This window comes from Mytilus californianus, unplaced genomic scaffold, assembly GCF_021869535.1.
Source record: "Mytilus californianus isolate M0D057914Y unplaced genomic scaffold, xbMytCali1.0.p SCAF_4, whole genome shotgun sequence".
Taxonomy (NCBI): domain Eukaryota; kingdom Metazoa; phylum Mollusca; class Bivalvia; order Mytilida; family Mytilidae; genus Mytilus; species Mytilus californianus.
This window is the reverse complement of record NW_026262690.1, coordinates 68,180,456-68,208,434: the sequence shown is the minus strand read 5'-3', so window position 1 is coordinate 68,208,434 and position 27,979 is coordinate 68,180,456. Positions and strand designations below refer to the sequence as shown.

The following is a 27,979-nucleotide window of genomic DNA, read 5'->3' as shown; positions in this document are numbered from 1 at the left end:
AAAAAAATCTCCCCCCCCCCCCAATTTTTTTTAAACCCTTATGATTCATCACCCCCAAACTCAATCCCAGCCTTCCCTTTGTGGTATGGTACCTTGCAGTACAATTTCAGACAGATCCATACACTTGAACAAAAGTTATTGTCTGGAAACTAAAAATGCTAGTTTTTTGGCCCCTTTTTGGACCCAAATTCCTAAACTTAAGGGCAATTACCCCCAAACTCAAACCCAGCTTTCCCTTTGTGATATGGAACCTTGTAGTACAATTTCAGAAAGATCCATACACTTACACACAAGTTATTGTCATGAAACTAGAAAAATGCTTGATTTTTGCCCCTAATTCCTTAAATTTTGAGGCAATTACCCCCAAAATCAATCCCAGCATTCCCTTTGTGATATGGAACCTTGTGGTACAATGTCAGAGAGATACATAAACTACACACAAGTTATGTCTGGAAGTAACAAAAATGCTTATTTTTGGCCCCTTTTTGGCCCTTAATTCCATAACTGTTGGTACCATAACACCCAAAATCAATCCAAACCTTCCTTTTGTGGTATTGAACCTTATGGTAAAATTTCATAGAGATCCTTTCACTTAAACTAAAGTTAGAGTGTGCGAAAACCAATGTGTCTTCAGACGACGACGACAATTTTTTGCAGTCGTATAAAAATTACTTGATATTTAGAAGAAAATAAAAATTTTGCAATTTTTCCATTTATAAAGGGGCATAACTCTAGAACGGTTAAAGTGACGCCACCAAAATTGAAAACTTGATCTGTGTTTTGTGGTAATAAGCATTGTGTATAAGTTTCATAACATATGGTTGAGGCAAACTTAAGTTAGAGAACGGAAACTAAAAATTTTGCAATTTTTCCATATATAAAGGGGCATAACTCTAGAACCGTTTAAGTGACGCCACCAAAACTCAAACTTGATCTGAGTTTTGTGGTAATAAGCATTGTGTATGAGTTTCATAACATTTAATTGAGGCAAACTTAAGTTAGAGAAGGGAAACTAAAAATTTTGCAATTTTTCCATTTATAAAGAGGCATAACTCTAGAACGGTTACAGTGACGCCACCAAAATTTGAACTTGATCTGTGTTTTGTGGTAATAAGCATTGTGTATAAGTTTCATAACATTTGGTTGAGGCAAACTCAAGTTAGAGAACGGAAACAAATTTTGGGACGTACATACAGATGGACGGACAAGGGTAAAATTTAATGCCCCCACCGCTACGGCGGGGGCATAAAAATCATTCAAATCTATCCAAATTAGGAGCTGTACATCATCAAGTGTGCAATCACTGTGACTAATGACGAAAATTTGACATATGACAAGAACTAGGTGCCCTCTATGTGTTTCTGATGGACAAATGATGTGACTAACGAAATAATTGAGTTTAACACTACTTTGAAAACCCATTGGTGGCCTTGGGTTGTTTTCTGCTCTTTGACACAATCCCCATGTCCATTCTCTATTCTACTAGCGTCTGTGATGACCCATTAAATAAACCAATTATTGTACAAAAACCTTCATCTGAGCACTTGAGCATAGAAATGTCATTGTTTGCTTGAGAAACTTGCATATAATTTATTTCCTGACAAAATGTTACAAGTATATTGCAGTTCTGTAGTGGTTTCCTGATAACACCTTAGTCTCAGTCTATCTTTCCTTAGTCTCAGTCCATCTTTTTCATTTCAGTGTTTCATGATTTTTCTGTATTTCTCAGGGGAAGACATATTCATACCTTAAATGCAATAAATTATCAACTTACAACAAACAGAAATACCAAAACGGTTAAACAGGTTTTAATATATTTATTTATTTATTCATTATTTAGTACATACTTTTTGAATTTACAGAGTAAAGTTGCATCTTGGATTGTATGCCCTAAAACTACTGATTTTATCAAGGATCATTATCTCATCATTATTTCATTATATTTACTCTTTTTTAATCTGTCTGTAAAATATATTGATCAAAAATGCTGTTTTAATGTTTCTTCTATGGTGTAACATATTCAATAATGATTGGTATACTTTATATAAAAAATCATTCCTTTTCAAGGAATTGAGAAAGAGAGGCAAAAGGAACCAAAGGGACATTCAAACTCATGACATAAGTCAAAAATAAACTGACGTCATGGCTTAAAAATAATAAAATGCTCCGCTGGGCGCAGCTTGATACAACCGCAGAGGTCAAACCCTGAACAGTTGGGGCAAGTATGGACACAACATTCAAGCTTGATACAGCACTGAATTTGGATTGTGATTAAATATTTGACACAGCATAGGTTTCTGACACAGAATGAACGTGGTCTAAGAACTTAAAAAATTTTAATTTACCTATTCAAATCTAATCATTATTATTTGCTTTTATATATAAATCAGAAATAACCAATTTAATATGGAAAATTTTAAAGAAAAAAAAGGAAAAAAAAATCCCTCCCCCAAATTTTTTGAACCCCCTTATGATTCATCAACCCCAAACTCAATCCCAGCCTTCCCTTTGTGGTATGGTACCTTGCAGTACAATTTCAGAGAGATCCATACACTTGAACACAAGTTATTGTCTGGAAACTAGAAAAATGCTTGTTTTTAGGCCCCTTTTTGGCCCCAAATTCCTAAACGTTTAGGGCAATTACCCACAAACTCAAACCCAGCTTTCCCTTTGTGATATGGAACCTTGTAGTACAATTTCATATAGATCCATACACTTACACACAAGTTATTGTCCTGAAACTAGAAAAATGCTTGTTTTTTGCCCCTTTTTGGCCCCTAATTCCAAAAATTTTGAGGCAATTACCCCCAAAATCAATCCCAGCCTTCCCTTTGTGGTATGGTACCTTGCAGTACAATTTCAGAGAGATCTATACACTTGAATACAAGTTATTGTCTGGAAACTAGAAAAATGCTTATTTTTGGCCCCTTATTCCTAAATGTTTTGGGCAATTACCCCCAAACTCAATTCCAGCTTTCCCTTTGTGATATGGAACCTTGTAGTACAATTTCAGAAAGATCCATACACTTACACACAAGTTATTGTCATGAAACTAGAAAAATGCTTGTTTTTGGCCCCTAATTCCTAAACTTTTGAGGCAATTACCCCCTAAATCAATCCCAGCATTCCCTTTGTGATATGGAACCTTGTGGTACAATGTCAGAGAGATCCATACACTAACACACAAGTTATGTCTGGAAGTTACAAAAATGCTTATTTTTGGCCCCTTTTTGGCCCCTAATTCCTTAACTGTTGGTACCATAACCCCCAAAATCGATCCCAACCTTTCTTTTGTGGTATTGAACCTTATGATAAAATTTCATAGAGATCCATTCACTTAAACTAAAGTTAGAGTGCGAAAACCAATGTGTCTTCGGACGAAGACGCCGGACTACGACAACGACGACGACGCCAACGTCATACCAATATACGACCGCAAATTTGTTTTGCGGCCGTATAAAAAGACCGACAGACAAACAACAGTACACAAAACACAACATAGAAAACTAAAGTCTGAGCAACAAGAACCCCACCAAAAACTGGGGGTGTTCATGTGCTACGGAAGTGTAAGCAGATTCTGCTCCACATGTGGCACCTATAGTGTTGCTCATGTAAGTACAAACCCGATGACAAGTCTAATTTGGTAGGTCACATTCGTGGAAAAGGGGATGGGATTGTAGTTACGACAACTGGAACATATCCGTCGTTATCTGTGAAACATACATTGAAAGATACATTTTTCAGGACTGAAACCTTAAAAGATTCCTAAAGAGTTTAAATGTATGATTGACAGCATACATATTGGAAGCAGATGATGGCAAGTGGTGTAAACAAGTAGTAAGTACAGTAACCGTAAACTCATGTAAATGAGGCGTCAACATCTAAAAGTAGCATAAATGTTGATGCCTGTTAATATCTAAAAAAAAAAAATTGCAATTGCTGATCATATTTTTTTGTTTTTCTATTTTTCATTGAACTTTCATGAAAAAAATTATGACTTTCATTGCTGTTTCTCTTCAGTAATACAATAATGATACTCTCATTCTCACACTACTATATTCAATGAAGGCTACAACAGGTATAATGATAAACAACAAAAGCTGCTCTTAGTAACATTCACATATCCATCTATCATACTTATGAAGTTCATATACCTTTCTATTTACTTCTCTCCTTTACAGACTTATAGAACTTTTCAAGTATAAAGCCTAGACATACTCGTACTGAAACAATAAAAGGGCTTTCCAAGAAGCCTTGCTCTCTACTACATCAAATTAAGCACAATTACACAGTATGCCACCTGTTCATTGTAAGGCTAGTTATTTAACACATTCATGTTCTTCCAATATCATTCATCACTAGAACTACTACTAGAGGAGTCACTTGACATAAATCCAACATCTTCATTTTCTTTGTTATGTCCCTTGATTTCTGATAAGATTCCTGAAGTAGAACTTAATGTGTGATGTAAGTCTGATGATTGCTGCCATGTTGTTGACTGTGATCCTGGACCATGGTCTGTAAGAAATTAAAAAAGAGATGTCAATTGTTGTAACAACAGAAAGTGAGACCTACCATTAACAGTTCAGATTTGATTCAATTTGGTACAAACCAAATATAAACTGTTAACACAGAGATATGTCTCGCCTATTTGTTATTTTGATAATGCAAATGTTGAAATTAAAATAGCAATACTTTAACATGTAAGTTATGCAAATATTCAAAGTCAATGAACCATGACTGAAGGTACAGGGCTAAACAACCTCCACAGAAATGAGATGTGCCAATGCTAATACAACTGCAATCCAAATAGCATTGACTTTTCATAAGTCCTTCCCTTTAAACAAACCTAACCACAAACATTAACTTGTAAACTATGTAAAAGTTTCAAAGTCAATGAACCATAATTAGGGGGTGGGGTTATATAATCTCCATGAAAATGCCAATACATTTGCATACTGAATATCATTGACTTAACATTAGTGGTTCATCTTAAACTGACCTAATCACAAACTTATACATGTAAACTAAGCAAAAGTTTCAAAGTCAATAGACCATGACTGAGGGGTAAGGACCAAATATTTTCCTTGGAAATAAGATGTGCTAATGCTTATACAACTGCATACCAATTATCATTGACCTACCAATAACAGTTCCCCTTTAACTGACCTAATCACAATTTAATACATGAAAACTAAGCAAAAGTTTCAAAGTCAATAGACCATGAATGAGGGGGCAGGGCCAAATAATCTCCATGGAAATGAGATATGCCAATGCTTATACAACTGCATACCAATTATCATTGACCTACCAATAACAGTTCCCCTTAAACTGACCTAATCACAAACTAATACATGAAAACTAAGCAAAAGTTTCAAAGTCAATAGACCATGAATGAGGGGGCGGGGCCAAATAATCTCCATGGAAATGAGATATGCCAATGCTTATACAACTGCATACCAAATATCATTGACCTACCACTAGTGGTTCCCCATAAACTGACCTAATCACAAACTAATACATGTAAACTAAGCAAAGTTTCAAAGTCAATAGACCTTGACTGAGGGGGCGGGACCAAATAATCTCCATGGTAATGAGATGTGCCAATGCTAATACAACTGCATACCAAATATCATTGACCTACCACTAGTGGTTCACCATGAACTAGACCTAATCACAAACTAATACATTGTTGACGCCGCCATTGCCAATACCAGAAACAGCATACCTATGTCTCGCTTTTTGACTCCGTCAAGGCGAGACAAAAATGGATGACAACAGGTGCATACTTTATATGAATCCCTTTAAATAATGTTTTTAGCATATTCATGTTAAAAAATAAATAATTCACTTTTCTAAATTCTAAAAGGTGCTGGTTATGACCAATACCTAACTGTTACAATAAACAGTACATACTACTAAGTCTTTCAGTTCAGAATCTGGAATTAAAATTGTTAACAATTACAAATACAACATACTGATTAAGGATAGATACTATTAATATTCTTTTAAAATTATTCTTTAATTTATACAATGATGTCTATGTACTAAAAAATATACCTTCATTTGCTACTTTAAAGTTAAATGGGGTCGAAATTTTAGACATTTACTGGACATTTCAGTTTCTTGGATATTTCTATCCAATGGAAAAACATACTTAACTTTTTTGTTTCAAAAAGATAAACGCAAGTGGAGTTTTGTAAAAATCATCTGGAATATCTTCTTTACATAAGTGTGTTTTGAGTTTTTTTTTTAAATAATTCATTTTCATCATATTTTCATGAATTAAGTTAAAAAAAAACAGCATTTTTGGCTGTATATTTATCTAATTTTTTTAAATTTCATCGGTGATTTGTTCATAAAAATTGGCACAAATAATCTTCATACATAATCAAGCCTAATGTCATTTTTAAAAAGAGGGGTCCATGAACTCGTTTTCAAGTTAAATCGGTCTGAATGATAAAAATCAGTTGAAAAATGCTTCTTTTCTCGATATGTCACAGTTTGACATTGCGAAAAATAACATTTTATGGTAGCGACGTCATTACCTCCCCTGTAACTGTATCGTATGCCCTTAACACAGGACTAACCTATTGGTGTATTAGCTGATGACCTTTAATGGACACTAGGTCTCAATTTGAACCCTTTGACTGTAACATATGACCTACCATCTGAAATATCAGTTCAAACACAGGTTCTTCATATGACCCTCTTGACTCTGTATTAAACATATAACCTACCAATTGATGTATTAGCTGATTACCTATTACTAGACTCTGGGTCTTTATCATGACTCCTGTGACTGTACCATATGACTTATCCATTGATGTTTTAGCTGATGACCTATTACTAAACATTGGTTCTCTATATGACCCCTGTGACTGAAACATATGACCTACCCATTGATTTATTAGCTGATGACCTATTACTAGACATTGGTTCTCCATATGACCCCTGTGACTGTAACATATGACTTACCCATTGATGTTTTATCTGATGACCTATTACTAGACATTGGTTCTCCATATGACCCCTGTGACTGTAACATATGACCTACCCATTGATGTTTTAGCTGATGACCTATTAATAGACACTGGTTCTCTATATGACCCCTGTGACTGTAACATATGACTTACCCATTGATGTTTTAGCTGATGACCTATTAATAGACACTGGTTCTCTATATGACCCCTGTGACTGTAGCATATGACTTACCCATTGGTGTATTATCTGATGACCTATTACTAGACATTGGTTCTCCATATGACCCCTGTGACTGTAGCATATGACTTACCCATTGATGTATTAGCTGATGACCTATTACTAGACATTGGTTCTCCATATGACCCCTGTGACTGTAGCATATGAGCTCCAGCAGGTAAATCACCAGCCTTTCCTAAAAATCCTAATCTCATTTCAAAATCTGTAGGATATGGTCTTCTAGGATCACCTGTAAATTTAATATATATGTTAAAGTACAAATAAGTGATACATAATGTGGTATGCTTACTGAAAAAGTACAGGAGCTCTTTTCACAAAAAATCTTATGATAAAAATTTATCCTAAGTTATACTGAAATGTTCATAACTTAAACTTACGAGTTTTTTTTCTCATAAGATTTTTTGTGAAATGAGTCACTGAGCCTTTACCATGCAAATAACAGTATGAGTAATTCAATCTGATTAAAATACAGATTATGTGTCCACACTTTGTTTACAGGGATCTGACCACACTCCATTCTACTGTGAGTTCTGGTAATTATTACATCAGCCCAGGAAATATCTGCCTCCAAAAGTGTGTATCATTACAACAAAACCAGAGGACTCCTAAAGGTGTTTAAAACAGAAAGTTCAACAGATCATTGTCAGATCCTTGTAAGCAAAGCATGGACAAGGGATATCTGTATTTCAATCAGATTGTGAATAATTAGCATTTCTTTTGAAAAAATCCTTTTAACACAGGCTGAACATTAAATATATTTAAAGTCACTTTAATACAGGCAAGAAGGGGTGATTAATGAACTCAGGAATAATGTTCTAATACTATAAACTAGATCACTTTATCACCAGGTAAATCATAAGGAAATGTTCTCACCTGGAGCCCATGTGGGAGGTGAGGCAACTGCATTACTGGCGCTGATCCTGTGTGCAAACTTGATCAGCTCTTCAGATGACACTTTTTTCTTGTTTGCCTGCTGTATACCATTCAGTTTCTTCTTGGCTTGATATATAGCTGTTGACTACCAAAAAAAAACCAACAAAATATCAAATATTTTTTTTAATTAGAAATGTGCAATCCAAATGATAATGGTAACTACAAAGTATGATACTCAGACACCTGATTCTACTTTTTGTTTTTATTTCCATGATTTATCCCATGTAAGTTGGGTTGAAATGATTTCAGTCATATACTCCTTAGGAATGCTTATAAACTGCAATTTGGAACCAGATGCATCATTCTGTATTTATCAAAAATTTAAATTAGCAGTCAGCCAGTGAGTTTTTTATCTGTACAGCAATTAATTTTCCACAGGCTTTAAATTCTTAAGTTGCAGCAATGTGTAAGAACTAAAAACATGTTTCTTTATTTGGCCCTTGTGTATGGTATATAATAAAATCCTATTCAAGATTATTAATGATACATGATTTTATTTTTTGAAACTTTATCCGCATAATCAATGACCAAAGTTTTCTTTTGATCGGATGGACAGACAAATAGATGGACAGACTAAAAGATAGACGAACAAACTAACTAGGGCGGTAACTAGGCCTGCTTCCTACCTTTGGCAACGCAGGTAAAAATAAACTATCTGTATGTCTACCGGTATACATCCTATAGTTTTCTATGTCAGTTGGTCTCTTGTGGAGAGTTGTCTCATTGGCAATATACCACATATTCTTATATCTGACTATATATTAGTGCAGTCTTCCCAAATCACTAAGCTTCAAAAGACAAACTAAATAGTAAGACTATTATGAAAAAGTCTGTTGCTTTTCATTTGATGTCCTTCAAGTCTATTGAAGATACAAAAAGCATTTTATGTGTTGAATACTTTAAAATACTAGAATGTTTTCATACCAGAATTGTTTCAGCTTCTTTCAGACTGGTCTGTAACTGTTTTATATTGGCATCTCTTTTATCTACCTCTGTTTTTAATTCATCTATTGTTTTCTGTATCTCTGCTTGTTCTGCCGCTGTAATAAAAAAATCAAATCAGTGTGTAAAATTTCTGTCACTGTTTAGAATGTATATACTATTCTCATAAAGGCATATAAACTTGCATTGATTATATAATATTGTCTGTGAGTTAATCAAGTTGATTTAAAAAAAAAAAAATCCATTCCAGGTAGCAAACACATATAGATTCAGAATCATTCTATCAATGCATCAAGTGTAATAGGATATTTTACCAATAAAAACTTTTCAAATCTAAAACGCAAGGCTTGCTGCCTCAAACTTAACTCTTGAGAATAGAAAAAGATCCTACTCCACAGAATATGATGGAATCTGTTTCTCTAATGATTTTATAGGATATCTAGAGAAAGTACATTCTTCTGTGTAAATGTTCTGCAAAAATGATTGATTTCTTTCAGTGAGGCCTCATCAGACATAGTAACCCTTTTCTTCAGGCTCAAAATCAGATGATAGCAGGAAAACTTTACATTATAATTGATTTTTGATAAAAGAAAAACTGAGATCAAGCATACCAAACCTTGATTTTAAAACATAATAGGCTGTCAGAGTGACAGCAAACCAGATTTTGTAACATTTATTTGTGTCCTGGCATTTTTCAATATCACAAGGACCATAACTCCTGAACAGTAAAAGTGACTATTATCAATATTGAACTTCATCTCCATTTTGTCACCAGTAACAACATATTAAAATTTGAAAAGCTTTAGTTGAACGGATCATGAGTAAAAGCACGGACACTGCTTGGCAGCCGCACACCCTCCGTACATCCCCAAATCATTTACCGATTTTTCCCGTATATCCCCAAATCAATAACCTTCTGAAATCCTGTTAAAAATCAACTCATTAGGGAAAGTATTAATCAGCTAAGAATTAATAAAAAAACTTTTTACTTACCTACAGAACTTTTCTCACCTACCTGTTTTTAATGATTCTTTAATTTCTTTATCCTTATGGACTAGAAGGTCCATCAGATTCATTGTATCTGGGGCATCAGGTCTTTGTTGTCCTTTAGGTGTGCTCATTATCTCAAATAATTCCCTGTCAAATAAATACAAATTATTAATTACATTTCAATAAAGGTTACAACTGAAGTCAAGTTTGATGCTTAAAATCTGGAAAAAATTTGCCTTAACCAGAGACTTTTAACACATTTTTTTCTAAGGATAAGCAATAACCAGTACACTCAATGAAATATAATATGGTCCCAAATATGTTTTAAAAATAAATGCATAAAATGAACTTTCCAATATAGTATAAATCTAAACTTTCCAAAGGCTTCATAATATGACTCACACGGTTTACGTCTTCTGGTTTAAAATGTGCTATCAACCAGGGTTTCCAAAATAGTCATACATCAGGACTTGTTACTTTTTGTATGTGTCAGGATAGAATATCATTGAACCAGACAATGCAGAATATTTCATAGGATTAATTCAAAGTCATGATCAAAGGCCAAGTTCACTCATCTGAGATTTGTAAAAGAAAGCCTCAAGATATCAAATGGCTATCAAACTTGTCACAATGACATTGCCAGGACAGCCACTAAAAAGATCAATAAAATATTTAGGGTAACAACGCCAAAGGTCATGATTTTCAAAAACATAATAATAATACCAAATTAGCTTTGTAAATACCAATGAACAGTAATCATAAATAATTAACATTTAAGAACTAATCATCTAATCACAAGAAAATCACCAAGGGGACTGAACATGTGCCAGGGTTGCAAAAGGTGTTTGGGAGCGAAAAGGACCCAATACCATTGCCATTTATACAACATTTATATACAGTGGAATCCCCTGCGTCTGTGCGGACAGTGATATCATGTTTTACCTGTCAGGTTTCATCATATCCGCAATGTGACATACATTTTTGTAAATAGAATCATTCTTGTAATTGTTTTAGTCTTCTGAAGGACAAAAATGATTAATACTGATAAGTTCAAGCATAAATTTATAATTGCAATCCCCTAAATAATTACAGGTTTCATAATGAGTGAGAATTGGATATCAAGCGATATCCAATTCTCACAAGTTGTTAAACCTATTTCTCTTATCATGCTTATGGTCAACACTCTTGTTCAATGTTGTGTTAAGTTAAAAATTCTGCGAATAGTTGATCTAGTCTTTTGCACATTCATGTATGATGTCTGACATATGTCCTGTCCTGTAGTCAAATTTTAACATCGACATTTTAAAATTTTTTGTACACTTCAAAATGTAATAAAATTTGACAAAAAGAAGATTTTCATGTGAAAAGTGTGAGTGTTTTGTATATTATTGAAGAACTCACATATGTCCATTGTCATGGACGAAATGTACATCATCTTAACCTTTGAAAGTCACCAATGACCCAATGAATAGCCAAGGTAAATGTCGTAAAATCGTCTCATGATGCTGGATAAGCCAATCAAATTAACGCAGATTTATATATCACTTTTTCATCTCACACTCCCTACAGTCAGGGGTGCTACTTAAACAAGTGATTTCATCATCACTTATTTCAGTGATTTGATAAATTCAGTTATCACCTATTTAAGTGATTTTAGTGTTTTCTTTGATCTTCAAATGCTAATTTCATTGATTTTCCATATTTTCACAATCTTTTCTATAATTTTCCTACATAAATCAATTATCCCTTTTTCTTTGTATTTTAATTTCACCAGTGCGCTTGGGCAGTAAGTTAGTGCGCTAAAGCTTTTAAAAGTACCCTTGGGAATTTTTCTATAATCAAAAATTCATTAACTACTCTTACTATCAGACAAAGATCAACAATATAAGTTAACCTGATTGGTTTTCTTTAGAGTTAGAATGATCTACTTCAAGGTTATGACCTGATCTACAAACTATTCCAGTTTTTGCATATTTTAAAAAAACTGTAAAAGTGTCAGGCTTATCAAGCAAATTTCAATTTCTGCATGTACATAGTTGTTTTTTCAATGGAATTGTTGTCTTTTTACCAATAAAATAATCAAGCTTGTGGGAAAAATATCAAGAAAATGTTATAAACACTTATTAAAGTGATTACATTTTAACTTCTAAAATTACTTGTTTCAGTGATTTTAAAAAGTCTGTGTGAAAATTTTTAACATTTCACAGCCAAAATCACTCGAGGAAGTGATTCTGAAATCACTTGTTTAAGTAGTACCCCTGACTGCCCTATATTCAAAATTAGCTTTTTTTAGAAAGCATGCGCAAAATCATTTCATAAAATCTTAAGGGTGAAACCATACATAAAGAAGATTTCATGAAATTACAGTTTGTTATGAATTTGTTCACACAGGAACATATATATAATATATACTGTTCCCAGGTTCACACAATATTTTACGATTATTGGTTTTATGAGATTACCAAGGAAAGCCAAAGGTCTTAGGCGCGCAGATACACCAGAATGCACAGTAATTCTGAATACAATAAATTATACATAGCCAAGTTTTCCACACTGTCTTGCATATAAAAGTTCTGATTTTATAAAATTGGTAAACCTCTCACTATTTTCCCTCCTTCTACATGTCTGTGTCTAGTTTAGACTGAATAGACAATACCACAGTCATGACAGTTTTCCAGGTTTTACAAGTTTGGTAGGAAAAAAGCCTGAAGTTGCCTTTTTTACATGACATAACATGGTCTAGATCATGCATTTAATTTGGTGTTTCAAACATGTGAAATGACAGTTAAACTATTTGTGAAATTACTTAGATATAAGCTCAACATCATCAATTTGTTGTAAAAGTTTTTGTTTAGTGCTGATGGAGGAAGCCATGCTGAATTATTTGACCAATAAATTATGCTGATAGAGTGTGCAAAATTTGTGAACCAATCGAATACACTTTCGCATACAAGAAACAGAAACCGGAAGTGAATGTCAATAAAATCAAAACAAACTCATCATGAACAACAAATTTGATGCGTACGTAGAACATGCATAAATTCATAACGAACCAATTATATTTAAAGGTCCTTTAGTTAATCATAAGACACTTGACAAAGCAAATGACACATTTTTCCGTAGGGTCAATTTTTGTCCGGCAAAAGGCATAATTTTGACGTCATCAATTTGCCCAAACACGTGCAACTTTTGAACAGTCGAAAGCAGAACGGTCACCGGGATGAACAGGTTATATTTTAAGGCAAAACTATTGAAAACAATAATCTTTACATTTCTTCAAGTCATAATTATATCTGACCATGGTACTTTTCTCTGTTCGTGTGTGTATCATATCAATCACAAAAAACTGTCAAATATGTGCCAACAGCTGTTTAGACCAGACCTACAGTAGACTTTGCAGTATCCTGATAACAACAAAATCTCAAGCATATCATTGTTATAATGGTTGAAATTGTATGACTGCCTTACTAGCTGAGATAATTTTATTGCTTTCTCAGACATGTACTACTACATGTACTACATGCCCAAGTGTAGCATAATTTTTATATCATTATGCTGGTTTCTACTGAGGATGTTCACATATTTAATGCTTTTGCCTTGAAGTTTGTAGGAAAGTTGGCATGTTTTTCTTTGTATTTTTCATTTAAGGTTCATCATAACAAATGGACAAAAATGGCTGTGTTTAAGACCTCAAAAACTACTCTGAGTACAGACTAACCTGTGCAGTTGGAAAAGTTTTAAGGCCTGGCATCCACTAGATATATAAAAGTTAAATGCATTTTGTTTTTCAGAAAGATAAAATCTTTTTTGGATTTTGATGACCATTTTTTACACGCCCGTTTACGGGACGTATTATGGTATAACGTTGTCCGTCCGTCGTCAACATGTCGGACATTAACTCAAAAACGCTTTAACTAATTTGCATAAAACTTTGGTGAATTGTTTATATCTATTGACGTGAGCTCCCTTTCATTTTTTATAAATTACAAATTTTTCGTTTCCAAGTTGTGGGGTTTTATTCATTAAAAAAAGGGGGATTTTCCAGTTTTCGGACAATAACTCAATGTCCCTAGCATGGCCTGTCGACAAAGGATATACAATTATACGTCCCTACTGCATCTAAAGGGTTTATGAATGTAAAATGGGATTAATGAAACGAAATGTGGAGTAAATGTCAATAATACATTAACCTAACAACAAAAATTACCAAAAGACATCTAGAGGTAATCAACTATAGACAAATGTCAAGTTCTTAATCGTCAGGTTTTTATCCAAGTTGTGAATAAATTAAAACTATCAAAGATATGCCATTAAAACCAAATTATCGTAAATATGAAAAAAACATTATCATTTGACATAAGACAATCACTGATAAGGTTCCCAACTATGGACTTTCACATGGATATGTGTTGGAGTTAAACAAAATGTAGTACTTACTGGAATCACTTCAGTTAATCCTTCATTTTTGTCTTTTGGTACATTGTAAATATTTGCACTAACAATTTCAAACATTAATTTTCAATTCACTATCTGTATCACTATGAGCATGCTAAGAACAAAGGTAGAAAGCCTTGAGTGGAGATAGTTATGAACTTATCAACAATAGGATGATTTATTTATTGAGGGGAATGTACAATTGTCAATTTTTTTACAAGTGCAATTATTGAGAGTTATTGTAGTTTTGCCACATTCATCAACAAAAGTACTGAGTACTGGACAATTACATTTAAAAACGGATTTCAAAATACACAGTAAAAGTATGATACATGAGTATTCACTTTCCATTTTGACTTAATTTGTTTATTGTAGATTAAAACAAGAAGATAGTGGTGAGGATGATCAAACAGAACAGAAAAATGAACAAGAAGAAATAGATTCTCCATTTAAACTTAGACCTTCACCAGTAAGTTTTCAAAAAAAAGTTTATGATGATTGAAACTTTTCATTTTGACAAATTGATAAAACTAATATTTTGAAATTCATGCAAAAAAAGGGACAATTAGATTATCTTCCTTTTTAAAACACATATCTATTATTCTAAGCTATTGCCATGATTAATTTGTCATAACCGAGGTTTACTAAAACGGATCTTCATGAAGTTTTTGCACAATGTTAATCTTCATAAAACAATTTCCTTTTTGAAATATTTATTTACAACAATTATAATTGTTGTTTAAGAGTATTACGAAGGAAGTCAATAAAAATTTTACAATTCCTAGCACATCTTATCATAATTCAATCTTGCTTTATTTGATCCAGTTTCAGTACCGGTATATATTATTTTGTATATCTATGCATTGTTGATGTTGATAAAAAGTTCTATCATTAAAATTTTAATTTGAATGTGAAAGAAACTGTTTAAATAAGATAACAGCAGCATATCTATAAATGTATGATTTTCATTCAGAGACCAGGGCCTGGAGAACATCCATTACAGTTCAACTACGCAATATGGTTTTCTCGGAAATCTCAAGGAAAAACATCTTCTTCTGCAAGTTATGATCAAAATTTAAAATTAGTTGGAACATTTGCATCGGTAAGTTCAAATCTTTAAAACAACATAGAACTGCTATTAAAGTAGGTATCAGTATATATCTACCAGAGACCAAAGGACAAGTTTGTAAATAACGGTAGGTCACTGTACGGTTTTATACAATAAACAAAGTCCATACCATATAATAGCTATAAAAATGCCATGGCTTGACAAAATGTGAAACCAACATTGCTTATCTTTGAGGACTTTTGGGAGAAGACTTTTATAAGTTTTATTATCTTGTTTCTCATCCCTTTTGCATATATTTATTCCAATTAAAATATGTTTAAACCTAAACCAACATTGCTTTGAAAAGCATCCAATTTACAATTTGACTATCCACTATAGTTAATAAAGAAAAATTCATCTGAAACTGTAATGATAAAGAATTCTGACTGTATGTACCCGGTATAAGATCATATATATATCCCCAGTTGTGTCAAATTTGGTATTTGCTGCTTCTCAAGTTAGCACTACATTTAGGAGTTAGTTCAAAGACTTACTGGCACAGAGTCCGAATAATGTTTTTAGGAAAGATAATTATATTTTCCCCCTGTTACCATTTAAGGTAGCCTGTTCAGAGATTCAACATTATGGTAAAGTACAAAATAGGGTCCATACATGTTTGACAATAGTAAATGAATGACCTTGAAATAGTGTATGCTTAAACCAGCAAATTTGTTAAAACAAAGAAAATTGGCTACTCTCATAAGCATATGTACAGTTCACATAAGGTGGTTTAGTCATAAAAAAATCCCTCTTGCTTGTGTTGAGAAATTCACTGTTTATCAGGGTGATTGAAGTATAGCTGATTTACAATCCTGTCACATAATACATATGGAATATTTTAAGAGATATATCAGAATAAAATACCCAGAATCACCAGCACTGGTTCTTAAAATATCAACACCAAGAGTTACTTTTAAGTCTACTCTACATGATTATATACATATGTTAATGAAATCCAAGTGCTCAACATATTTAGGAACATCTGGTTCAAAAAGGACTTATACAGTACAACCTCAAGCATTATCATATGTTATAAGCAACATCTAAAATATGATTCAGATATCATAATTATCATTTCATTAAATTGCTGCAGTGTATCTGAAGCTTCAAGTTCTCTTGAATTAAATGAGCATAGAATTGAATATTTTTTTTGTTTTTGTAGGTTGAACAGTTTTGGGGTATTTACAGTCATCTTGTCAGACCCAGTGATCTCTCAGGACATTGTGATTATCATCTTTTTAAAGAAGGAATTAGGCCAATGTGGGAGGTATGGATTTATACATGTATAACCCGTTGATGTAAATATAGAAAAAAAAAGGTATGAAGTTCATTTAAAAATAGTTAAAATCCCTGTAAAATATAACACCAGTTTTAAATCTTCCTTGCATCCATATACCAAAAACCTTTCTCATACAGGTAGAAATATTTGTCATTTACAGGTCAACCTTGTTTTGAGATTAATTAAATTATGTTGATTTTGGTTCTTGTTTTATAAATGCGTACTTCAAATAAATGAATACTTGATGCTACGCTTGAACTATATTTGCTCTTGCAATATTGACTTGTTATAAATTCCTGACTACATGTCAGAGAGAGAAAAAAAACTGTTTTTCATTGAAGGCAAAATAGACAGAAGGAAATTTTACATATAACGTTGTTATAAAATATAAATGTACACAACTTTCTACATCTTTTTAGATTTAATGAAAGGACATTAGGGCTAACTATTCAGTGAAATTTGAACTTTTAATTCAAGATTTTCATTTCATTCAGGTAATAATACAACATTAGTTTATGATCAATGACGTCTTAATTAATGTACTTGTGATGTCACCGAATCAGCTCTTCTATGTGTTTTTGTGAAAAAAGCATATATTTTGGTCAATTTTCAACTACACGTAGTTTTGGGACATGCAAATACGTAGCACATGCAAATACTAATTAAAATACTGTGATGTTTGTATGTGAATATTTACTTGGTACTTGCATGTTTTCAATATATTTGGCTCTCTAATATGTGTCAAAAAACACAATTTTGTCCCTTTTTGTAGTAAAAATTTCAATTTATGCTATCTTTCAGCCATAAAACTCTTGGTGAATATTCTCAATATTTGATATTCCATCTTTACACAAAAATTAGCTTATTTAGTGAATACACAATTTTATAGGATAGTGCAAATAATAAAGGCGGAAAATGGATTGTTAGATTAAAGAAAGGATTAGGATCCAGATGTTGGGAGAATTTAATTCTTGCCATGTTAGGAGAACAATTTATGGTTGGAGAAGAAATATGTGGTGCAGTGATCTCAATTAGATATCAGGTAAATTCCAATCAAAAAATAAATAAAAGTGATAATAAGTTTAAATACTAATTAAAAACCAAATTGTTCATAGAATAATTGAAGGTTTTTCCACATGATATTAATCCATTAAAGTGTTTTTGATAAAAAAACATAAAAAAAGGTCAAAATAAACACTCTACCTATCATGCCTATTAGATAATAGGTAGCCTAAACACTGATTAAAAAAAAAAGAGGTTTTTATGTACTTTCACTTGAAATAAAAGAAATTATAAGGTACATCTGCTTTAGAAAATTTAGTTCTGATGGCATATGAAAGGATATTTTATACTGATTTGAAAAATTTATGGTTGCTAGGGACTTTTCTGTGACATAAGGGAGATAATTTGCCATTTCCGGTTTACAGAAAGTCACTACCTGTGTCTTTAGTAGCTCACTTTGCACTGATTTAAAAATATATGATTTCTATATACTTTTGCCTTAAATAAGGGAGATAATTTGCTACTTCCAGGCTCATATGATAACTTTCTTTGCACTGATTCCTGAAATCACATTTATAAAACATAAACACTAATAAACTATATGGTTTCTATGTACTTTCCCGTGAAATAAGGGAGTAAATCAGTCATTTCGGGTTTACCGCAAGTCACATCTGATGCCTTAAGATGGCTTAGGTGGACCAAGGACTTCAAATCAAGATAATCTAGGGCTCTATTAGTTATGGTTCATGAGTTACATTTAGATATCATATACAAAAGGGGAAATACCTCTCATATGGAGTCTAAGTATTGCTTCGGTTGAAACTAATTGAGGCATCGTGAGGATTTATCGTGTAATTTGGACAAATGAATTTGTCAATTTCTTTTACGATTGTGAAGGAGATGTGCACACAAGAAAAACAGTGTTTGGGGAGTGTCTTACAAAGGAATTTGTTTGGTTTAACAGGGTCTAATAAAAAGCGTAGAAACTGTTCGATAACATATACCAAATATCTAAGCAACCTGTTGCGAAACAAAAATTACACGCACTAAACAAATTTGGTGGAAGAAAAATATTAAATGAGTAATAATCAGAACAAAATCAAAAGGTCTTTCCACGGAAAAGTGGAAAGACCTACACTTATGCATCTATCTCTGCATTGTAATGGAAACTCTGTACCTATTGGATATCAAGGGCAATGTAATTAATGTTTTCTCTCATTATTAGCCAATTTATGCTTTTTCTGAACAATTGATTTATTTGTTTATATAATCAACATGTGGTTTGCTTGATCTCAGATCTTCATTGCGAAAATTCAATTATGATGTCAATTTTTTTGCTTTCTTCTGATTTTGCTATTGAAAAATGGCAACCATGAATGATGAAGTCACATAGATAAGGAAGAACTTGATCCTTTTGCAGATCATTGAAAAAAAGTTTGCCTACATGTTGTCTAAAATCGTTAGAGAAAGGAATCCCACCACTGTATCTTTTGCAATATAATATTTCACCTCTCAGCAGTTTTTTAAATGTTTTAAATTCAACTTAAAGTCTCTAGAGGAGCAATTTTGTATCATACTATATGCAGTGGTAAAAATAAAATCTATATTTATAACTCTTGATTGAACAATGTATAAATGCTCCAGTTAATTCTGTGAAATATACAATTTACAATTTTATTTATGATGGTTATTGGATAAATAACTTCAAATTTAAAAAATATGAACAAAAAACAGATAACAATAATGATTTAATTAAAAAAGATTGGAAAAAGGAATTATTTGGGTTTTTTAGTCACTTGCATACTTTTATGAATTCAAGTATTTTACGGTACTTAACAGTCTCCATGATAAACTTATAAATCTACAGGCCTGGAGCTCAATTTTTGAAACATTTAGTTAGATTCTGTTGGCCTATAGAAATTATTTTTACAGGTCCGAAAGCAAATTTACAGGCCTGGGCTGCTCGGCCTGTGGTTACTCATGAAGACTGACCTAATGTAGTACTGCATGTGACACACAGAAAAAAATACCTGCATGAAATCGTTTAAAAGTATTTATGATAGTATATAAACTTTAATGATAAAAAATCCCATCTATTTATGCTTCATTTGATCTTTGATGAATATGTTTTGTAGGAAGATATTTTAGCTTTATGGAACAGGACTGCCTGTGACCAAGTAACTACATCAAGAATCAGAGACACATTAAAACGAATACTGAATTTACCTCCTAACACCATCATGGAATATAAAACACATAATGATAGCATAAAGTAAGTAGATATTGGAGGATGATAAGGAGGAACTTTGCATGAAAGAATAATTAATTTAGCCTTTCAGAACAAAAACAAATACTTAAAAATTGACAAATTTATTTTGTGAAATGTTCCCGTGTTTTTTGTCCCATGCCACAACACAAAAAGGGAGTGCCTATTTTTTGTAATCAACTCCTCTTACAGTTTTTTATCTAGATCCATGAAACTTAAGAAATAGATTGCACACATACCGAATTTGTGCAGTTGCTATTATGGAATGGTTTGAGGAATTTTCCCCAAAATTCCAAACTTGGAAAATAACTCATTTTGGTACTATTTTTTTTTGTTCAATTTCTTCAACTCATATCCTTGGAACTATACACAAAGTTTGCAAAGGTATTGAGATTTTGCACCTTCCATTATGGAATAGGTTAAAGATTTTTTCATTTTGTTTTAATTTTATATTTTTACCATATGTTTAAATGTTCATAAAACCACTGCCATTTGAGTTTTAAGTCCATTTTCACCAGAGTTATGTCCCTTGGAAATGTAAATTTATATTGATGCTCTCACATTTACATTTCTTGTCTGATTTTTTGGAAAAGTACATCAAAGGTTCATATCAGCAATTTTTCAGAGGTGTTTTATAATCATTGATGGTCAACAGTTTTTACCAGAGTTAAAATTGTAAGGGCTCTCATGTCTAAATTTCTTGTTGAATTTACGTGATTTTATAAGAACCCCGGGAAGTAAAATATTTGCCATTGCAGCATTGAATCTCTGTTCTTGTTTTTTTTTTTACTTCAAGAAATAGATATGCATCTGTTTACATTGTTGGATTGTTATACCTAACAGTTTACTCTATATTCCTTGGATATCTTATGTATTTTCTGTCAAGCTGTCCACTGGAAAATTGGTGTCAATTCAATTATTTTATATTGAGTTTAATCAAAGATATTGGTTGTTGTAATCTTGTTTCACAAGCAACTTTCTATTTTCTTATAAATAATATTATAGTATGTTAGGGCTCACAGAGTCTGTATACTGTCCAATACCACTTTCACTTATTTTCCATAACATTTCCTCATCGATAATTGCATTTTACTTTGTATTTTTCAGAGACAACTCAAGTTTTAGAAATACAGATATCTTCATGAGGTGACACTGAATCTTTGAAAGGCAATAAACGGACCGATTTTAGACATTTTAACAGAATAGTGACAAATGTTTTACAAATGGCACATAGGAAGTTTTATGATACAAATTTTATGCTGTTAATGTCAAAGAAAGGAATTTGGCACTATATAATAATGTTATTGTTGAGAAATACTCATCACATGCATTATCTGTTAATTGTGACAAATAGTTATATCAGTAAAACTGCAGTAATGTTCATCAATATTTGAAAAGAACCTTGAGAAAATACTCTATATTATAATTATTGGTAAATTATTTATACATCCATGTTTGATGAAAAGAGGTGTGTGGAATTCTGTGTTAATCTGCAAAATTATTTGCTAAATAGAATGAAAAAAAAACAGAGTGACTAATTTTAGTGGGAGATAAATATACTCAAATAAATCCATCTTTTCACCAAGTTATATGATTGTAGGTCTTTTCTATAAAAACATTCACTCATATGTTAAACTCGACATAAAACAATGAAGTAAAAAATGTAGTTCAGAGTGAACTCCTTTTGCTGAAGGCTGTTATACTATACCACCAACCTATATGATCGTAGCTCACTTGTATCTGAGATCTGTACTCAGGCATATAATTTAATGGTTGTTAAGTCTTTATTAGGTTTTTCACTACACCAAATTATATTGCTGTATGGTTATTTGGTTATGGAAAATGGTTGTAGACATAGATATGGACATCAGGGTTAAACAAATAGTTGTCTCAAGATAACTCCACACTCCTTAAATGGATCCTGACAAATTGTTTATACAATGTTTTGTTCCAAAAAAGCACCTTTTTGATTGTGAAGGTTTTAAGATTTGTTATTCATTATTTATGGGAATTTTAAAATCATTAAAATCAACTTTTTAAGGCTTGTGTCTTAATGAATTCAAGTTTGCATTCTTGGATCTCAAAGAAATTAAGAAATGTTTGGTTCCATGGAGGTAAGATCCATTTCAATTATAACTATTTTTGGATTTGTCATTCCATAGTTAGCAGACTTAAATCTTCAAAAATATAACAATCCAAAGCTTTTCTCATGAAAACTCAGTTTGTTTTATTGGATTTTTGCACATTGTATAATTTTATGAAGTCCAGCTCTTTTTAAATTTTGTTGATTTTTCTATACTTTCCTTCAAGAGATGTTGGACTATATTTGTCAAAATTTATACAATTGTTGGTGCCTATTTAGCAGAGAGCAAGGTTTTTTTAAATGGTATCCCATGACATTTTGTAACAACCTTACATCCTGTAAATCTTCCCTTCTTTTCATTATTTTAATATTCTCAGATTTGTTGTTCTATTGGTATGTGTCTTAAGTAGAATATTGTGAATTCTTGACAACTGTTTTATTGGCATATTTCAAACCCTTAACATATGGAATATATATAACAATCATCATGACTACATTTATGAATTATCATAAAATTGTGATATTTTACATGGTCTATTTTAAATAAAAGGATAGCACTTATATTTTTATTTACTATTCAATTAGTGTAAAATGCTTTGGACTGATAATAAATACAATTTTACAAGTCATATGTCTAACCTTCAAACAAGAACCAGTATGCTTATTCCTCAACTCTAAAGAGGGATCAAAACAGATTTCTGTCCAACAACTCTTTTCTATTTCCCTTTTACAGCTATATCTACTACTAAATATAGCTTCTTCATCATTAGTAAGGGTAAAGCTCCAGATATTCTATTATAGAAATTATTGCAGTCATATTTGATGATTGATGGAATTGTAAAGGTGATAGAAAATGGTTAGAATTTCTTAAATTTCTAATAGGCATTGCCCTAGAGCATGCATTTACTAAATGCTAATTTTACTAAAACATTGCAGCGTTCAATCTATTGAAAAATACATTCATTTATTTTGACCTATAGTTGTTAATTTCTTTGTCATTTGGTCTCTTTTGAAGAGTTGTCTCATTGGCAATCATACCACATCTTCTTATTTATATATTTATTACATGAGAGTAATATTGAAGAAAATAGAATTGGTAGTATTACAAAGAATATCAAAATGTTTGTCACAGAAACTTAATAATAAATTGCCCAAATTTGACAAGTTGTGCAATTCATTTCAGGTAGGTGATAATGGTAATGTTTTCTTTGATTCCCTTGTCTATAGCATAAACTAAGATATGTATGATGGCCTGTTCCAAAGCTGAAACATTTTCATATGTAGTTATTGTGAAAGAAAATAAAACCTTTCATGACGGTCAGGTTATTTAAATTCTTGGAAGATGAACTGTCTTATTGAATAAAAAAAAAATAGCTATTGTTCTTTTTGGAGTTAAATCATTGGGAACTTTTAAGTTTCTCCTTGAAAAGATTATTGATTAATTTTGCTGTATAAAAAATTAAAATTCCTCTGGTGATGAATATACATTTGTACATGTACCAATACTCAATAATGACACACAATATTAAAATGTGACAGATTCAGGCTCTTAGGAGCTTCTTGTTTCATTGTTTATTCCACTTGTAGAGATTTAAATATGAGGGTTTATTGCTTAAATACAACAATAGTGAAGCCATTCCTTGTTATTTCGAGGAATCTCATTTACTTGTTTTCTTTGTTTATTTCTAAATATTTTTGTCCAGAAAGGAATTAGTGTTAATGGCAAACATTTGGTGGTCTTTTTTTAATTTATTCAAAGTCTTTTAGCTTCAAATAACTTCGAGATTCACAGTTTGTAAAGACACTTGTCTTTTGTTGAAGATCATATGTTTGCTTCATGGTGTTACGTATACTAGTTTGCTGTCTCATCGATATATTCGAAGTGAAAACTATATTTCACCAAATGCATGTGTCAAAACCACCAAAATTTCTCCAAAAAACAAAGTAGAATATTATATTACAATTACAATATACATGATATATGTGTTTGGGGTATTACTATTTGAAAAAATTAAAAGTATAAATTAAAAAGTTAAAAAGTTTATTTATAAATACAATTCATAGCACTGGTAAAACAATCACACATTATTTTATGATCAAAACAAAAATCGAGTTAACGAAAATAATATGCAATTTTAGATACATATGTAAGTCAAATTCTATCAGCTTGTTAGGCTAAATATTCAGCAAAATCTCCATAAATAAATCTTTAAAATATATACAAACATTTTCATGTACATGAACCTTTTGGTTATAAAATATATATGTACACATGATGTATAAAAACAGATTAGTTTTCAGAAGTACATATAACAAAAAGACATAAGGAGCAAATTAGAAGTCATACTGGTAATATTGCCTGACATGACATTTATATACTGTAAATACAAAAATTATTGCAATGTTGTTTTTAATGTGAAAAAATACTACAGAATATGATTCGCAATAATTACAACTCACATTTATAATTTCAGTAGTGTTTTTCCTCCGTAAAATTTTTGATATCACATAAATAAGACTTCACAATTTTACAAATGGTCAAGGATTTGCAAAAATAAATTCATGCATTAATTTCTGAATTTACAGTAGTTAATTTAAAATTATTATTTCACAACAAATTGTTGTACTTGCATGTTTTCCGGACCAAAGACTTTAATCCTGTTTATTTCATACACAACACAACTAAATTTTAATTTTGATAGTTGTTAAAACTTTTCTGATAAATTTTAGTTGATGAATTACATAAATAACCATACTACGCATGTACTTTTTAATTTTCCAAGAACTGACTGACAACTTCATATCACAAGTAAAATTTATCATTTATAAAACAGTATTGCCAGAATCTTGCATATATTTTCTCTATACATGTATATGACTACTGAAATCAACATTATCAAAGTTCCAAATTCAAAATTGTAACATTTGGAGATTGATCAGCAATGGCAATTTTCTGAGAACCTTCCAAAATAAATGGTTTCATCCAGTTAATTTTTCCAACATGCTGAATCTCAGCTATTTTAGCAGCTTCTGACACAGATTCATTTCTAGAGTCCTCGCCATTTGTATGACCATTGGTCGCTGCATCCCCATTTGTAGCTGACTCTGTTTCTACCTGGTCTGCCTTTTCTAAATCCCATATGCAAATGCTACAATCATTACCACCAGAAATTAACTTTTTATTTGACAGAAAGTGTACTTGAGATGTTCCTTGTGAATGAGCATGTAGGCTATACAGTTCTCTCATATTCTTTCTTGATATATCAAAAACTGCTACATGTCCATTTTCTAAGGCAGCTGCTAAATAATGACCATCTAATGATGCTGAAAGATTGTGAACAAGGGGAGGATTAAACATATACGCATCACCTTCGGCATTGACGCTCTGCAATTCTTGCATGTTAAACTGGTTGACACATTTGGGGCGAGAAAAATCCCAATGGATTAATTTACAGTCTAAGCCACCAGTTATTATCTCCCATGGTTTACGTGGTCGGAAACAAGCAGTTGAACAAATATTTGTATGCTTTAATCGCAGCGTCTTAAATACTTTTTTGTCATGTAAATCAACTATTTTGATCTCCCCTGAATCATCACATGCTGCTAAATATTTTTCTTTCTCATCCAATACAATCTGATTGATCTCTTCCTGATTAAATTCAAAACAATCAACTGGCTCTTCCAAGTTCTTGATGTCATAGACTTTAATTTTTTCATCAAATGAAACATATAAAATATTTTCTTTCTCTTTAGAGAAACAAACAGATGTACAACCAGTGTCAATATTTTCTATCTTTTTAAGAAGTGATCCATCCGATTTCCAAATACAAAGTTCGCCATTTTCACTGCCACTTGCAAGAAAGGATGCTGTCTTATCCACATCAACACAAAGAACAGATGCAGTATGACCTCCTGTTAATGTTGCTGTCATTCTGAAAACAGAAATATGTAGTAAAGATGTGAAATTAAACAAAATGCTTTGAGGTCATTTGGTCTCTAAATAGAAAGTTTTCTCATTGGCAATCATACATTCAGCACTTAATTTTTTAATGATAAAAGGAAAATATCTTGAGAAAAAAAATGGTGTGATTTGTCTTTGACCATAAATTTTCTGATGCTGAAATGTCTGAAATGTGCCGAATTGTCTTTGAAACAGGGTGCGGAGGTTTCAGGTCCTTTCGCATCCTATTTTTATTGAAATACAGATTGGACTATTAGATGTGTTTAAATGTATATACATTAAAATATTTATGTTTTAAAAATTTGGGAAATTTTAAATGAAATATATTTGTTTATTTGTGATTTGATGATTAATTATTAAATGTTAATGATGCATGATTACTGCTTATTGGTATTTACAAAGCTAAATTTGGTATTATTGTTCTGTGTTATGAAAATCATAATGAATAACATAAAATATAAATGCTCTATATGGTAACTGATAGCTGTAATTTGTTGTTGTTGTGGCAATGTCATTGTTACGAGTTTGATAGCCGTTTGGTATCTTCCGCATTTCTTTTACAATTCTTAGATGAATGAACTTTGTCTTGATCAACATGACAATTTTTTATTCATTATTCATTTCCTTAAAATAATAAATAAAACACTTAAGGAAACCTCACTGTTTATGTTTTTAAAATGTCACTTTACTTTGAAACAATAAAAAAAAACTTATTTAGAGCAATACACTAACTAAAACATGATTAAAAAAATGTTCAACACATGTCAACGTGAAAGGGGGTGAACATGAATGGGAGTGAACGTGTAGCCTGGGATCCAGGCTCATTCCTCGACAGTAGAGCCAGGCGGAATACGACATGGTTTTGTCAATTGGATGTTAGAATGATGCATCGTGGGATAGAGTCATTTCTTGACACATGGCAGGAAATATTTATATATGTTGTCACAAATTTATTGAAAATTATTTTTCATTTCATATGAAATGCAAATTTCGAAAAATTTAGCATATACAATTCAAACGTTATAAACATCGTGAATCAAATGTTAATTAACGATCCAATCAATATATTCCTTGTTTATAGAACATGCACATGTGCAGTAATTTAGTCCTGTTCAGCTCTGATAGTTGGTCATGTGGATTGTATTATGCCTGGCCCTATCGACGATGTATTAGATTGGATCACGATGCCAGGCTAGTGAACGTGATTTTGGGCGAACTGACATAGAGTCGGGTGCGGAAATGTCTTGGTACCGAAGTGTCAGTGCCATTAGTCTAAATAATCATGACATCTGCCATGGGTATTTTTCAATTTTGAATTTTAGGTCTCTCAGGAGGGCATCAAAACCAGAAAATAAAATAGGCTGTCCTTCCTAATAGAGCAAAAAACTTACCAAATATGATCAGAGATGTATATAATATCTATATAATGTCTCTGATATGATCATTGACCTTCCATGGCATAGTGCCCGTAAAACATTAAAAGTGGTTCCCCCAAAACCAGCTGCCTAAAACTGACCTATTCATAACCTTTAAAATGTTAACTAAGCAAAAGTTTCAAAGTCAATTAACCATGGTTGAGAGGTGGGGTCATATACGAATATGTGAAGATATAGAACATATTTCTTGCATACTTTGTAATTTTGGTGCCTCATGGCATCCACTTCATCTGCTCTTCGTGAGTTTTCTATTCTTTACTTTACATTTGAGGAAAACGCTTCGTTTTTCCCGATAATCCGAATGAAATCCGGATTGACTGATTT

The 27,979-nt window shown here is 32.0% G+C and overlaps 3 protein-coding genes across 7 annotated transcripts; 1 reads left to right on the top strand and 2 right to left on the bottom strand.

Moving 5' to 3' along the window:
- Positions 1-18: 18 nt before the first annotated feature.
- On the bottom strand, positions 19-13,021 carry LOC127738416 (mediator of RNA polymerase II transcription subunit 4-like). 4 transcript variants are annotated; one of them, XR_008000034.1, is made up of 7 exons: positions 12,893-13,021; positions 10,112-10,233; positions 9,079-9,194; positions 8,095-8,239; positions 7,295-7,450; positions 3,306-4,518; positions 19-560 (listed from the first exon to the last, which is right to left on the bottom strand). XR_008000034.1 is itself a non-coding variant. In XM_052249658.1 (6 exons), the coding sequence occupies exons 1-6, from the start codon at positions 12,958-12,960 to the stop codon at positions 4,349-4,351; spliced, it is 777 nt and encodes a 258-aa protein (XP_052105618.1). In that variant the 5' UTR covers positions 12,961-13,021; the 3' UTR covers positions 1,803-4,348. The 4 variants fall into 4 exon arrangements, 2 of the variants coding, with proteins under 2 accessions (XP_052105618.1, XP_052105619.1); XR_008000033.1 differs by lacking the exon at positions 19-560 and adding an exon at positions 1,803-2,684 and having other exon boundaries at positions 2,996-4,518; XM_052249658.1 differs by lacking the exon at positions 19-560 and having other exon boundaries at positions 1,803-4,518.
- A 4-nt stretch (positions 13,022-13,025) lies between these two features.
- LOC127738420 (eukaryotic translation initiation factor 4E type 2-like) lies at positions 13,026-22,821 on the top strand. 2 transcript variants are annotated; one of them, XM_052249663.1, is made up of 7 exons: positions 13,026-13,107; positions 14,896-14,989; positions 15,494-15,622; positions 16,791-16,895; positions 17,797-17,949; positions 20,045-20,181; positions 21,283-22,821. In XM_052249663.1, exons 1-7 carry the CDS (start codon positions 13,088-13,090, stop codon positions 21,323-21,325), a joined length of 681 nt encoding a protein of 226 aa, XP_052105623.1. In that variant the 5' UTR covers positions 13,026-13,087; the 3' UTR covers positions 21,326-22,821. The 2 variants fall into 2 exon arrangements, with proteins under 2 accessions (XP_052105623.1, XP_052105624.1); XM_052249664.1 differs by lacking the exon at positions 13,026-13,107 and adding an exon at positions 13,220-13,314.
- Positions 22,822-24,282: 1,461 nt separating this feature from the next.
- Positions 24,283-27,964, bottom strand: LOC127738412 (WD repeat-containing protein 53-like). The gene is made up of 2 exons (XM_052249654.1): positions 27,851-27,964; positions 24,283-26,190 (listed from the first exon to the last, which is right to left on the bottom strand). The coding sequence occupies exon 2, from the start codon at positions 26,187-26,189 to the stop codon at positions 25,155-25,157; it is 1,035 nt and encodes a 344-aa protein (XP_052105614.1). The 5' UTR covers position 26,190; positions 27,851-27,964; the 3' UTR covers positions 24,283-25,154.
- Between the last annotated feature and the right edge of the window lie 15 nt (positions 27,965-27,979).

What these genes read in the sequence shown, in the direction of transcription:
- LOC127738416 (XM_052249658.1), bottom strand. Translation starts at nt 12,960, where the DNA reads ATGGCTTCCTCCATCAGCACTAAACAAAAACTTTTACAACAAATTGAT. An exon ending in GATGTTGAGCTTATATCTAA is followed by an intron (nt 10,234 to 12,892) that starts GTAATTTCACAA and finishes TTTATTTGACAG; the next exon opens with GGAATTATTTGAGATAATGA. An exon ending in TAAAGAATCATTAAAAACAG is followed by an intron (nt 9,195 to 10,111) that starts GTAGGTGAGAAA and finishes TTTTTATTACAG; the next exon opens with CGGCAGAACAAGCAGAGATA.
- LOC127738420 (XM_052249663.1), top strand. Translation starts at nt 13,088, where the DNA reads ATGAACAACAAATTTGATGC. An exon ending in GAATTAGGCCAATGTGGGAG is followed by an intron (nt 16,896 to 17,796) that starts GTATGGATTTAT and finishes ACAATTTTATAG; the next exon opens with GATAGTGCAAATAATAAAGG. An exon ending in ACACATAATGATAGCATAAA is followed by an intron (nt 20,182 to 21,282) that starts GTAAGTAGATAT and finishes TGTATTTTTCAG; the next exon opens with AGACAACTCAAGTTTTAGAA.
- LOC127738412 (XM_052249654.1), bottom strand. Translation starts at nt 26,189, where the DNA reads ATGACAGCAACATTAACAGGAGGTCATACTGCATCTGTTCTTTGTGTT.